General features: G+C 41.3%; 1 protein-coding gene across 3 annotated transcripts in view; it reads right to left on the bottom strand.

Moving 5' to 3' along the window:
- The window catches only part of IL12RB2 (interleukin 12 receptor subunit beta 2), a 68,090-nt gene that overhangs the window by 40,535 nt on the left and 14,834 nt on the right, over positions 1-12,721 (bottom strand). For all 3 annotated transcript variants that reach the window (XM_059924307.1, XM_059924308.1, XM_059924310.1), the window contains exon 7: positions 5,649-5,728. In XM_059924307.1, coding sequence (XP_059780290.1) covers positions 5,649-5,728 — 80 coding nt within the window. The remainder of the gene's footprint in view (positions 1-5,648; positions 5,729-12,721) is intronic.

Raw genomic sequence — 12,721 nt, 5'->3', positions numbered from 1 at the left:
GTTAGTCAGCTGCATAGAGAGTGGAAGATGCTGAAATCTGCAGTACTACATTCTGAAAGGTCCTCTCTGACTCCTCACCCCTTCCCCTGCCTAACCATCATCCCCCCCAGCCGAACCTTGAACCCCTCCTTAACACCTGAGGGCCCTCACCATCCCCTTGCTATTTCTGTCCTCCTGCTGGACTGTGAACTCAAGAACATGGAGCCTGGACCTGGCTTGTTCACTTCCATATCCCCACATGCAGCACGGGCTCTAGGCCTAAAGAGGGGTTTTAATGTATTTGTTTGCTTGAATGAATAAATGAATGAGTGAATGAAGGAGTGAATTCAGCTCCATCTGCACACAGGTATTTCTCTTCCAGACCCATGGCCCAAACCACCAGAAAGTTTGTGACTTGCTATGATCGAGACAGTGAGAGGACGCTGAAGAAATTTACAGAGGAAATTGGAAAGGTTAATGTGGCTTTAACCCACCGTCATATCTTTTCATATGTCATCCCCATATATATTCGAGGTGACTTCCTTCTTAAAGGATAGAAGCTGTATTAACTGAAGGAAAAGTGTGCTGGAATCACGGATTGAAATGCTTTGTCAAAGCAAAGGAAATGGTATGAAAGTTTTTGCAGAAGGAAATGATAGAGGGAATCTGAGGGAAAGAATCGGTGACACACCCCCCCCCCCCCCTTAAAGGGCTCTAACCCAACACTGGGGCTGTTGGTAACACAGCAACAGTTTCTACCTGTTACTGCATTTACTGTTTTAACAACACCCAGGTGTTTTTCCTTGATTCATAGATTAGGTTCTACTTTTTGGCTTCAACATAGAAAGTATTTTTTCTCTTAAAAGCAACCATGGGGACCTCCCTGGCAGTCCAGTGGTTAGGACCCTGCACTTGCACTGCCAGGGGCGCGGGTTCGATCCCTGGTTGGGGAACTAAGATCCTGCAAGCTACGTGGTGTGGCCAAAAATTTAAAAATAAAAAATTTTTAAAAAGCAACTATGGCAAAAAATAGTACAGGATATTTTTGAGGAAATGGAGTTTTTTGGAGAAACCAAGGTGTGGGAACATGAGTAACTATGTGGGAACCAGAACATCAAAGGTCTCCTTTACCCTCAACATATTCCCACACCCACCTTCATAAATACACACACATATAGATACATTCATACACATTCACACTCACACACCCACACATATACACCCACACTCATACCCACATGTATCCCACACACTCACACCTTCACACTCACTCACTATGGAGGGTGATTCGCATGTTGGAATTTAACACCTAATGTGATGGTGTCAGGAGGTGGGGCCTCTGCGAGTTGATTAGGCCGTGAAGGTGGAGCCCCCATGGGTGGGATCAGCACTCCCTAAGAGACCCCAGAATGCCGTCTAGCCCCTTCCACCACGTGAGGGTACAACGGAAGTCTGCGACACAGAAGAGGGACCTCACCCAACCATGCTGGCAGCTGGATCTCAGACTTCCAGCCTCCAGAACTGTGAGAAATTGATCTGTTATTTATAAGCCCCCAGTCTATGGTATTTTATTATACTAAGACACTCACATACATGCACAACATACATGCCCGCGCACTCACACACGTACTCACATATACACACCCACACACTCACCTCCCTCCCACGCATACAAAACTCACACGCATTCACACACATGTGCACTCACTCACGTATACAACACACATGCACACACACCACTCCAGACACGCACCTTCACACATCTTCAACTCCCTCCACACGCACCGGGGCTGTACCCATTCAGCACCAAGCTGTTCTCCCCTAGTGTAAACATCCTACAAAAACGAAAGGTCATCTCACTTTTCCCTATCTGCAAGAGAAACGTGTTCTCTCTGTGTTCACCGGCTGATGGGGTTTTACTTGGGGCTTCCTTTGGTGCCAAAGCCCCAAATTCCCCTTTGCAGTGGCGGGGTGTCCCCCTTATCTGGTTTCCCAGTATTGATCAAAGTGAAAAAAGAAAAATCACCCACCACACGCATGTCTTTGCTTCCTTTCCCCAGTGTGGGAAAGCCTCTGACTGAGGCCCCACCACAAAGCACTTGATCTGGCTACAGTGTTTCTTTCTAGCCTGGGGTTTAGATGAGTTCCTTGTGTCTTAGTACAGCCCCGTGCCTGAGGCTCCCAAGCCTGCCTAAGGGGGGCAAGAGGAATCCCCAGGCGGATGAGTGGGAGAGGGGTGCTTCCAGAGGGCAGTATTTCCGCCCAGGAAAGGCTTCCAGCACAAGCACCACATCATGGAATCCTCTCATGGGAAATCACTTCCCCTCCCTAGACCTCAGTTTCCATGTTTGTAAAACGAGTGTAGGAACTGCATGCTGCTTAAATGCCCTTTGGCTCTAGAGGTCTGGGATTCGTGGTTCTGGGGTCCAGAGCGGGACTGCTCATCTCAGCAACTCCAGTCGGGGTTTAATTGCCTCTCCCAGGTGGGTACAGAGGCAATTGAAGAAGCCCAGGATTCGACAGAGAAGGACTAAATCCTGTAATGACCCTATAAAACTGAAGACTGGGTCCAACTTTCCTTTCTCAGGCTGGACAATCACTGAAGGTTTTGAAGGTGCCCTGTCACGACTACCATCTGGCACAAGGTTATAGAAGCTTCTAGTATTTACATTTTTGGTTTCTTTTTCAAATCGATTCCAGTCCAAAGCATCCTTCTTGGGCCCACATTTCTGGCTCTACAAAAGGAAAGATTTTCTAACTTATCAATAAGAGATGCCATCAAGGCATGGGCTTCCTCCAAAGCGATTCTCCCTGTCCCAGAAGGTCCCAGACATCTGTCTGTCCTGACTGGGCTGGGAGCAATGTTTATGAGAGAAAGGGTAGACTAGAAGAGCTTTAAAGCCTCTTTGAATTTCAAGACTTCATTTTAGGATCCAAGCTTTGTGAGGAATAGGGACAGGATCAAGATGAGCCGCAGAGAGGAATTTGCATATGCAAGCTTGCTAAACATTACCTGTTGGCTAACAAATAGTTATTCTGACTTTGCTCTGACGCTGGCTTCAGGGTACCCTGCTCATGCCTGTTCTAAATTCTCTTTGTGACAGTATACACAGATATAGCACCAGGCATGTTGCTTACACTGTTAGGATAAAAATCATGATGCAGTACCATTTAATTTTTCCTTGGTGGCCCCCGTGATTTTTCTGGGTTTGTGTCTTCTCATTTACTGGGCCCTACGATGGCCTTGTCAGCTCTGCAGGTACCAGGATCATTACCCTCATTCTACCGAGAGAAACCCTAGAGTAGAGAGGAGTGAAATGGGACCAGAATAGAGCATCTTTTCAGATAACTGTAAAGTACATTTTGGGAGGAGGGATCTTTATGGGAGGAAGAATATTGGTTTTAACCAGTCGCTTACTTCTGAAAACGAAAACCAATAGCCAGGAATTGAGCTGGGTTCTTCTATACTATTTACAAATTATGGCTGCTCTAAATGCCTTGCTTTAGGAATAATCTTGCTATTAACAATGCTTTACTTTAAGATAAATTTTAAGCTGCAGTTTTAGTTTCAAAGAGAAGAACTTGATTATGACTCACCAAGCTATTTATAGTAGACTCCTCTTATGCCAGACATTGTGTGTGTGTGTGAGAGAGAGAAAGGGAAAGAGGGAGAAAGAGCTCATTTCTTAAAACCGAAGAAGATTGCAATTATCGAAATCTATCAAGCTAACCCCATCAGAGGACTTTATTACTCTGACTTCTTGTTTCATGCTCATCAGCTTCATAATTCCAAAACTCTTCATTTACCCTTAACTAGAAGAACTGTCATAAAAGGGATGTAGGTTTTGGGAAATAAAACCTCTTCTTATGAACATGCCAATCAGTAGCTCAATTCAAATAGTATTTTTTTGGACAAAGATGAGTCATGCTGTAGCAGAAAGAGCTCTGGATGGATTTCAGTCCCAGCTCTGCACTTAGTAGGTGGGTGACTTTGAGAAGAACCTCCTTTCTTGGACTCTCAGTTTTTTCATGTGTTAGTGGGGATACTAGTATGTACCTCTTAGAGTTTTTGTAAGGATTAAGTGAAATGATAATGCCAGCTTTCAGTACTCTGTAAAACTTTTACATTTTGTAATAACATTAGGCCTCATTGTTTTCTGGAAGGTTGTTCGGTTTACTACTGTTTTACTACTATTCGTAAGGGCTGCTTTCTTTTCCTATTCCTATTATTTTCTACTATTATTAGTATTCCTGAGGTAGAGCAGCTTTTTTTCCATCCTTTCCCTTTTCAATGACCATAGAAAACATATTCTTTTCCATTTGATTTTTTTTTAACATTGTTATTGGAGTATAATTGCTTTACAATGGTGTGTTAGTTTCTGCTTCATAACAAAGTGAATCAGCTATACATATACATATATCCCCATATATCCTCCCTCTTGCGTCTCCCTCCCATCCTCGCTATCCCACCCCTCTAGGTGGTCACAAAGCACCGAGCTGATCTCCCTGTGCTATGTGGCTGCTTCCCACTAGCTATCTATTTTACATTTGGTAGTGTGTATATGTCCATGCCACTCTCTCACTTCGTCCCAGCTTACCCTTCCCCCTCCTCGTGTCCTCAAGTCCATTCTCTATGTCTGCGTCTTTATTCCTGTCCTGCCCCTAGGTTCTTCAGAACCTTTTTTTTTTAGATTCCATAAATATGTGTTAGCATACGGTATTTGTTTTTCTCTTTCTGACTTAACTTCACTCTGTATGACAGACTCTAGGTCCATCCACCTCACTACAAATAACTCAATTTTGTTTCTTTTTATGGCTGAGTAATATTCCATTGTATATATGTACCATATCTTCTTTATCCATTCATCTGTCGATGGACACTTAGGTTGCTTCCATGTCCTGGCTATTGTAAATAGAGCTGCAATGAACACTGTGGTACATGACTCTTTTTGAATTATGGTTTTCTCAGGGCATATGCCCAGTAGTGGGATTGCTGGGTCATATGGTAATTCTATTATTAGTTTTTTAAGGAACCTCCATACTGTTCTCCATAGTGGCTGTATTAATTTACATTCCCACCAACAGTGCAAGAGGGTTCCCTTTTCCCCACACCCTCTCCAACATTTATTGTTTGTAGATTTTTTGATGATGGCCATTCTGACTGGTGTGAGGTGATACCTCATTGTAGTTTTGATTTGCAAGAAACCATATTCTTAAACATCCACAGCTTTAATTTTCCCCCAGATGAATAAGTGAGGTTGCATGGTCACTGTTGGGCATATTGTATGAATTAGAAGAGAAGGTGTAGTGAGTGGGGTCAAAGGGTGGACATGCTCGGGGATGGGAGGGAACCTTGATCCGACTGGAAGTGGGTGAGGGAAATATGTGATTGTGTGGAGGCAGGAAGTCAGAGTTCTCACCCTTGTTTGGGAAAAATAAATGACACAGAATCAAGTATCATGAGGATCTGGCTAAGAAAATGAGCTCCAACACAGACTCTGAAGGCTCATACCAAAGCCACTATGGAAACAGAAGGTCTTTTTCTGGCCTTGAAACTTATCATTCAAATATGTAATTCTCTTCATATGTCAATTATATCTCAACAAAAACAAAACAAAAAACCCAAATCTATAATTCTCCTGAATTTTAAGTGGACACTGCAAACTTACCTTCCAGAAAAGAGAAATCTGTTGTCTATTGTAGTCAATGTTCTGTCTCATGTACCAGACATCTAATGTTCCAGTAGGCTCTGTTTTGAAGGAGAAAAAACCAGTTTCATATATACATATATATCTATACAACATGAAGACTTTAGAAGTCAATTGGTTATTCATTAAATAATTCTGGGGGAGTAGGATTATAGGATAATTTCAATTTTCTTTGTGTCCCAGTATCTTCCTTTTTCTGTTGTTACACAATGAACATGTATATATCTTTGACTACAGAAGTCAGAAAAAACAAGACTACCTTGAAGACAAATTTTAAAAAATGACGAGAAAATTAGATTCTTAACTTATTCTTAAAACGTGTATTAGTAAAACAACTCAGAGAAAGTACGTGTGGTTAGTTCTTTTTTATTGGAATGCAGAAAGAATTCTCAACAGAAAAATAAACATAAATCATAAGGGAAACATTTTTTTGATCCTGTAAAAATACAAAATACAAATGATGAACTTTGTGTTCATCTCTGTTCCTGAACTTATGCTGGAGTATAATTATTTGGTATTATGATCACTGGACAATAATCTATTTGTAAGGAAGCCTATCTCATTCATCTTAATACTCCTCATACCTAGCACAGTGCTTAGAATGTAACAGACTCCCAATTACTCTTTGTTAAATGATGAATAAGCAAATGAACAAACCAGGCAATACTATATACTTGATGCTGAAACACAGGCTGAACTCATAGAAGAAATAACCACCAATCCATAAGATGATGGTCAAATATTACCTAATTTAATTTGAGAAAGTCAATCGAACATACTTGAAAAGAAACTGAATAATCAACTCCTGTGTCTAAGAGTGTGTGTGTGTGTGTGTGTGTGTGTGTGTGCGTGTGTGTGTGTGTGTGTATGAATGGGTAAAGTAGTTTTATTTCTCCCACTGTCAGACTTGTTCTGGTTTACAGCCAGGGGTGGAATCAGCAGAAGCAATCCCTGAAAACAGGCTTCAATTGCACCAACCTTACTTGTGTAACAGTGACATTCAGAGTGTATTAGGGTGAGGCTATCTTGGGGTTCCTTTTGGAGCAGCAAGTTCCATTTAACCAGATGGAAATTTCCAGAAACTAAGTCCCATCTGGAGAGCAGAAGACAAACAGCCAGAGAGGGGAGAAGAGAAAGAAGGACAGGGAGGGAGCACATGTCCCAGCACATACTATGGGCAGGCCCTTTGTGGGCCCATTCAATTATATCTCCTGCCCTCCTCAGCCCCGTGATGCACTAGCTTCAGTGCAGTGGTTAAAGTGTGGGCTCCAGAGCCAGATCGTCTATGGGCAAATCCCAGCTCTGTGATTTTGAACAAATGTTTACCATGTCCTCAAGCCAGGTTCCTCATCTGTCAAATAAGGACATTAATTCTACACATCAGATGGGGCTGTTGTGAGAATGTAAATGAACGGAAGAGTGCTGACACATGGTAAGTACTCAGTAAATTTTGCTGCTGTGTTTTCTTCCTTTGAGAAGTGAAGTACTGAGAAGTTAAGGAACTTGATCAAGGTTCCAGAACTAATCATCGGAGAAGCCAGGCTTTGAACACAGCTCTGTTTTATCATGTAGCCTGTGCTCTTTGCTCTGCATCATGCGGTTGCCTGGCTCTGTGAAGGCTTATGATTTCTCTATAAAACTTACATCCTCCATCAGGTACACCTTTCTATTCTCTTCCTTTGTCACTTCCTCTTCCTGCCTCTCTCGCCTTTGTCTCTCCTTTTTTATTTCTAAACATTCACTTCTTTTCTTCCCCTTCTTTTCTCACCAGTGGTAGTATTTACCCTTGCAGCCAGGAATTAGAAGTAAGAAATGTGTACAGAAGACATTCTGGAAGTGCTCTCAATCGTTCAGGATTACAGGGACCCAGGAGTCAAGCTCAGAACTTTTTTTCTGCTGTCCAGATGCATAAAAGGAAAAAAGCACAGGCAACAGAAGGAAAGGGGGCCTGACATTTATTAACCACCTACCATGTGCCAGGTAATCTTTGGACACTTTATATGCATGATCTCACTTAATCCTCACACAAGGCAGAGGGTACATGTGATTATACCTGTTTTGCAGCTGAGAGCAAGGAGGTTGACAAATGCTAAGTGATTTACAAAAACCGTGGAGCTGGTAATGGCAAAGCTAAGAGCCAAGCCCAGGTCTCACTGTCTCCAAAGACCCCGCTCGTCCATTACAGTCCACCGTGTTGAGCAAAGATCTGAACACTCCACAAACTATATAATCCAGACATTGACTACATAGTCAGGATTTAGAAACTTGGGTGTGCTCAGTGTCAAAGCCAGTGGACGTGTTCCATGGTGCTAAATGTCTTCAGTAAATTACATATTGGTAAGAAATTTAAAGGGAATACTCATTGCCTCATTGCCTCTCATTGTCACTCATTGCTTCTACAACCTACCAGATTATTACAGAGCTAAGAGTCAAATTCTAGAGTCATATTTTCTTCAAAGGATAAATTGCAAGTGAAGCTGAAATTTTAATGGTGCCCACTTGCAGCGTAAGCTTCTATGGGAGAGAAATCATTAGCCAAATCTGTATGAGTGTCAAGTGTAAAATTTCATGACCAGGAATGTCAAACCACTGCTGCTTAGAGCAACCTAAGGGCTAATATTAGAGAGAATCTTTGACATTCAACTGTCATAAAATCACTTAAAGTCCTAACCTCAGTGTTATCTAACAAAAGACAGATAAAACTTTTATGGGTAGACGAGAAAAGGAAAGTCAAAGGCCCATATGTCCAAGTGACCAAAAAAAGATGGGTACAAATGATTAAAAATATGAATATTGAGAAATGGAAGTCAGCCCTCCTGAGATGAATGTACCTTCACGGTAAAGGAAAAAACCATAGGGTTAAAGAGGAGGGAATCACCAATATGAAAAAGGAGGACATCCTAAATTAAGCAGAAGATCAGCTTAACTGACCTAACTGACCTCGAGGGTTCTTTCAATCTAAATCCCAAGATTCTAGGATTCTATGAAACAGTACATGTGGTAAGTAAATCAGGGCCAAGCCATGTGCTGCTTCTGAGGTTAGCATCTGTCTCTGAAGCCAAGGCAAGTGCAAGGGCGTGAACAAGAGCAACTGAATTGCAAGTGGAAAGCAATCCTTCCACAGAGATTTTAGCAGGCAGTGGAGTGGAGTAGAAAGATCTCTAAGAACAGTGAAAACGGAGAATTTAACACAAAGCAAATATGAAAAAGGAATATCTTGAGAGATTTCAGGTAGTGGGCTAAATTGAACCCATGAGAATATTTTGGTCCAAACCATGCTCCAAGCAGGATAAGATAGAGATAAGTCATTTGCCATCTTGGTTCCTCCATGTCCACTCTTTGGGCTGTGATACATTTCTCTAAAATCTAGTTTCAAATAACTCAAACAGATTTACAAACACCCATTTGATTAAACAATTTTTTAGTGGTATACTCTTGCCTTTATATGTTACCACCTGCTATGTCTCCATGGGAAGCCCTACACAGATGCCCCCGCCCTTCCTCCTCTTTGATAACTTTCAACACTTGGTTCACTCTCTTTCCACTCCTTTCTGTCACTATTTTTGGTGGTTCATCATCCACCCTGGTGTTCCTTCCCAATGGCTGGTACTGTCCCTCCCTCCACCTGCTCACTTCCAATGATCTGATTCTCTCAACTTCTTCACTGAGCAAAAGGAAGCAAGCAGACAGGGATTCCCTAATCTTTCCACCCTGGAAACTTTCAAACTTCCCCATCAATTCCCTAACACAGCACCCCTACTGATTTTACTGTGGATGAAGCATCCCCACTTCCATCAAAGACCAACCCCTTGAGTTCTGGATCCCATCCTCTTGCTTCATCAAGGATCTCTCTCCCACCATTATCCTACTTCCTGTATCATTAATGTCTCCCTCTCTGCTGGGCCCTTGTCATCACTTTGCAAATATACTGTATTATCTCTGATCCTAAAAGCAAAAACAAATAGGGAATTTCTTAATACCACATCCTGCTCCAGCTACTGCCCAACATCTCCGCCCTCCTTCACAGAACTTCTTGAAGAGTTGTGAATTGTCACTGTCTTTATTCCCTCACCTAACAGTCACTCTCAAGCAATGCCAACGGATTCTGTCCCCATCACACTACTGATGCTGCTCCTGGTCGGCAATGAATGCTACTTTGCCAAATCTAACGATCGCTTCTCTATTCTCATTTCATTGGATTTATTGGCAGCATTTGACATAGCTGAATACTCCACCATCTTTTTTTTTTAAAAGAAACATAACCTTTCAACATCCAGATCACAAGTGAAGAGCTTGATTTCTTAATAGAAGCAGAAACGTTTCATCCATACTAAAGTCAGTGGAGGCCTCATGTTAGAGTGCCAAGGGAAAAAAGTGAGTTGCAAAAGATTACATACACATATAATTTTGATTAAGCTCAAAAATAAGCAAAACTAATCACTGCTCAGAAATACATACATTTCTGAAAGCTACGAGAAAAAGTATGAGGATGATATAAACACACAGTCCAGAATAGTGGTTACGTATAGGGAAGCGTGACACGGTAAGAATATATTGGTAATTTTATAGCATTTAAGCTGAATGGTGGGTTTCTAAGTGTTCATTTTATTGTTACGCTTTGTATGAGAAAGTAGCTTAAACTAGGATAGTCACAGTAGCAATGTAAAGAATGAATGCATTTTGAATATGTTTTAGAAGAGTCAACTGCTGGTATGAGGGGATAGGAGAAAAGGAGACGTTAAGGATGATTTCTGCATTTTTGACTTGAGTAGCTAGGAAGATGGTGGTGTCAATTACCATGATAGGAAAGATCGAAACAGAGGCATTTTGGAAACATTTTGCTTTGGAGAAAAAAATAAAAGTGTCTGTTTAGGCTATGTGAGGTTTAGAATGTCTGTTGACATCTAAGTGAAGATATGGAATAGGTGATTGGAACACAAACCTGAAGTTCTGGAAAGAGTCCAGGACAGAAACTATGTTCTATCTTTCTCTCTCTCTCTTTACCTACCTATCTAGTTTTAGAGCCATGAGACTGAATGAGGTCAGCTGGGAAAAGAAGGGGGTCCAATATAAAGCCCTACAGATGGAGATTAAAAAGAGAAAGATGGCCAGCAAAAGAGACCAAGAAGAACTGACCAACATGGTAGAGTAAAAACCAGGAACGAGGGATTTCACAGAATTCAAGAGAATCAAGTACTTCCAGGAGGAAATAGCTCTTTTCTTCTACTGCAATAACCTTGGAGACCACATGTTCCAGATGGAGGAAGGCCACAAGATTCCCTTTGGACTTTGCAGGTTTTTCTTGGTGTCATCTCTTCCAGGAATCTTTCCCTGATGTTCCAAGATAGACTATAAGCTCTTGAGTCTGAGGATCTGACTGGTTACCATTATGTCTGAGCACCTGGCATAGTTCCTGATATACACACATTCCTCACAGATCATCCAGAGAAGTATTTTTTTCCCCCAGTGGCTTCTTTTGGAGGGCTTCATGGAAAACAGTTCTTCCCATTTGGGTGATCACTACCTTGTCAAATAGTTAAGCTCAGGCACTTACTTCTTCCAGGATAGGTGTTGGGCTTAGAAGAGACCACAAGAAGAGGAAAAAAGGGTAGGGACACTCACTGGATCTAAAACATAACATTTTCCCTCTAATGAAAATGTTTGTAGGTAAATCCCTTTAGAAGGTAAAGAACCATTCATTCTCATTTCCTGAAGCCTTAGGCAAAAAGATGCAAGTATAATAGTTTCCAGTTTAGCTAGTTTAGGAGTCAGCAAACTATGGCCCATGGACCAAATCTGGCTGATTCCTGATTCCCTGTTTTGGTATAGCCAGTGAACTAATAATAATGGTTTTCACATTTTTAAATGGTTGAAAACAAGTCAAAAGAAGAATCATTTTTAGTGACATGAAAATTTTATAAAATTCAATTTTCAGTGTGCAAAAATAAATTTTGGACACAGCTTTGTCTATGTATTTGTATACTGTCAATGGCTGCTTGCCTGTGATAACAGTAGATTTTAGTAGTTGTGACAAAGATCATATGGTCTGCAAAGCTGAAAATATTTACTATACGGACCTTTATAGAAAATGTTTGCTGACTCCTAAGCTAGACTTACCATCTTGCTTGCTAACTAAGATGGTAAAATAACCTCTAGTATTTAATTGTTCACACCTAACTTATCCTAGCAATAGTTCAAAATCACAAATGAATGAATAATTGTCTAGCTTCTTAATGTGAAGATGGGTGGCTGCAGCTGGTAGCCCTGCATTTTCTCCCTCTTTGGGATCTCTCACCAATCACCTGTGCCATCACCACAGTGGGGGAGGACTCCTCCTTTGCTGCTCTGGCACTAGTATGAGCATTTAACACTTCCTTTATTAATTGTCCACAGTCACATTTAGCAAGACCAAACATATAAATAAGACTGAAAAATGGTGAATGAACAGACAGAAACATCTAACTGATAATACAGCTCTAAGGGATAGCTCATTCATCTTTATTTTGGAGTCTCCTCCTGGGCGTTCAAAATGATGAGGGAGTGCCTTCCCCCCAACACCTGGGCATATTCTCAGGCATGTTTGGACACTATGCAGCCCAAATTCAGACTGTTTTCCCACTAGAAGTAAAATATGATTGCTTGTTTCCCAGTATCAGGCCCACTGATGGTTACTGATTGCTGGACTGTCCTCCTAAACATAAGAAAGTAACCTCTCTCCTTCCACCCCTTACTTAGTGGTCATTTTAAAAGTGTTTTTCATGGAGGACCATGACAAGAGTTGAATTTAATGACATGGGAAAGGGCCATATGGAGTGAATAATACCCTCATTCTCTGCTGGAGTGCTATAAATAACTGTGCCCAATCCACCAGGAGATAACATATTGCTCTGTTTTGAGTAGCCAAGGCTGCAAAGAAAAAGCTCTATCATAAGATCATTCAGTTTTAGACAGTAACTAAAAAAAAAAAAAAGAAAAAAGCTTACTAGTATTTTTTTTTAAATGCCAAGTTATATATGCATACACATCTCAGGGGT

The sequence above is a fragment of the Balaenoptera ricei genome, chromosome 1, assembly GCF_028023285.1.
Source record: "Balaenoptera ricei isolate mBalRic1 chromosome 1, mBalRic1.hap2, whole genome shotgun sequence".
Lineage (NCBI taxonomy): Eukaryota > Metazoa > Chordata > Mammalia > Artiodactyla > Balaenopteridae > Balaenoptera > Balaenoptera ricei.
The sequence above is the reverse complement of the archived record's forward strand: the minus strand, read 5'-3'. Positions and strand labels throughout refer to the sequence as shown.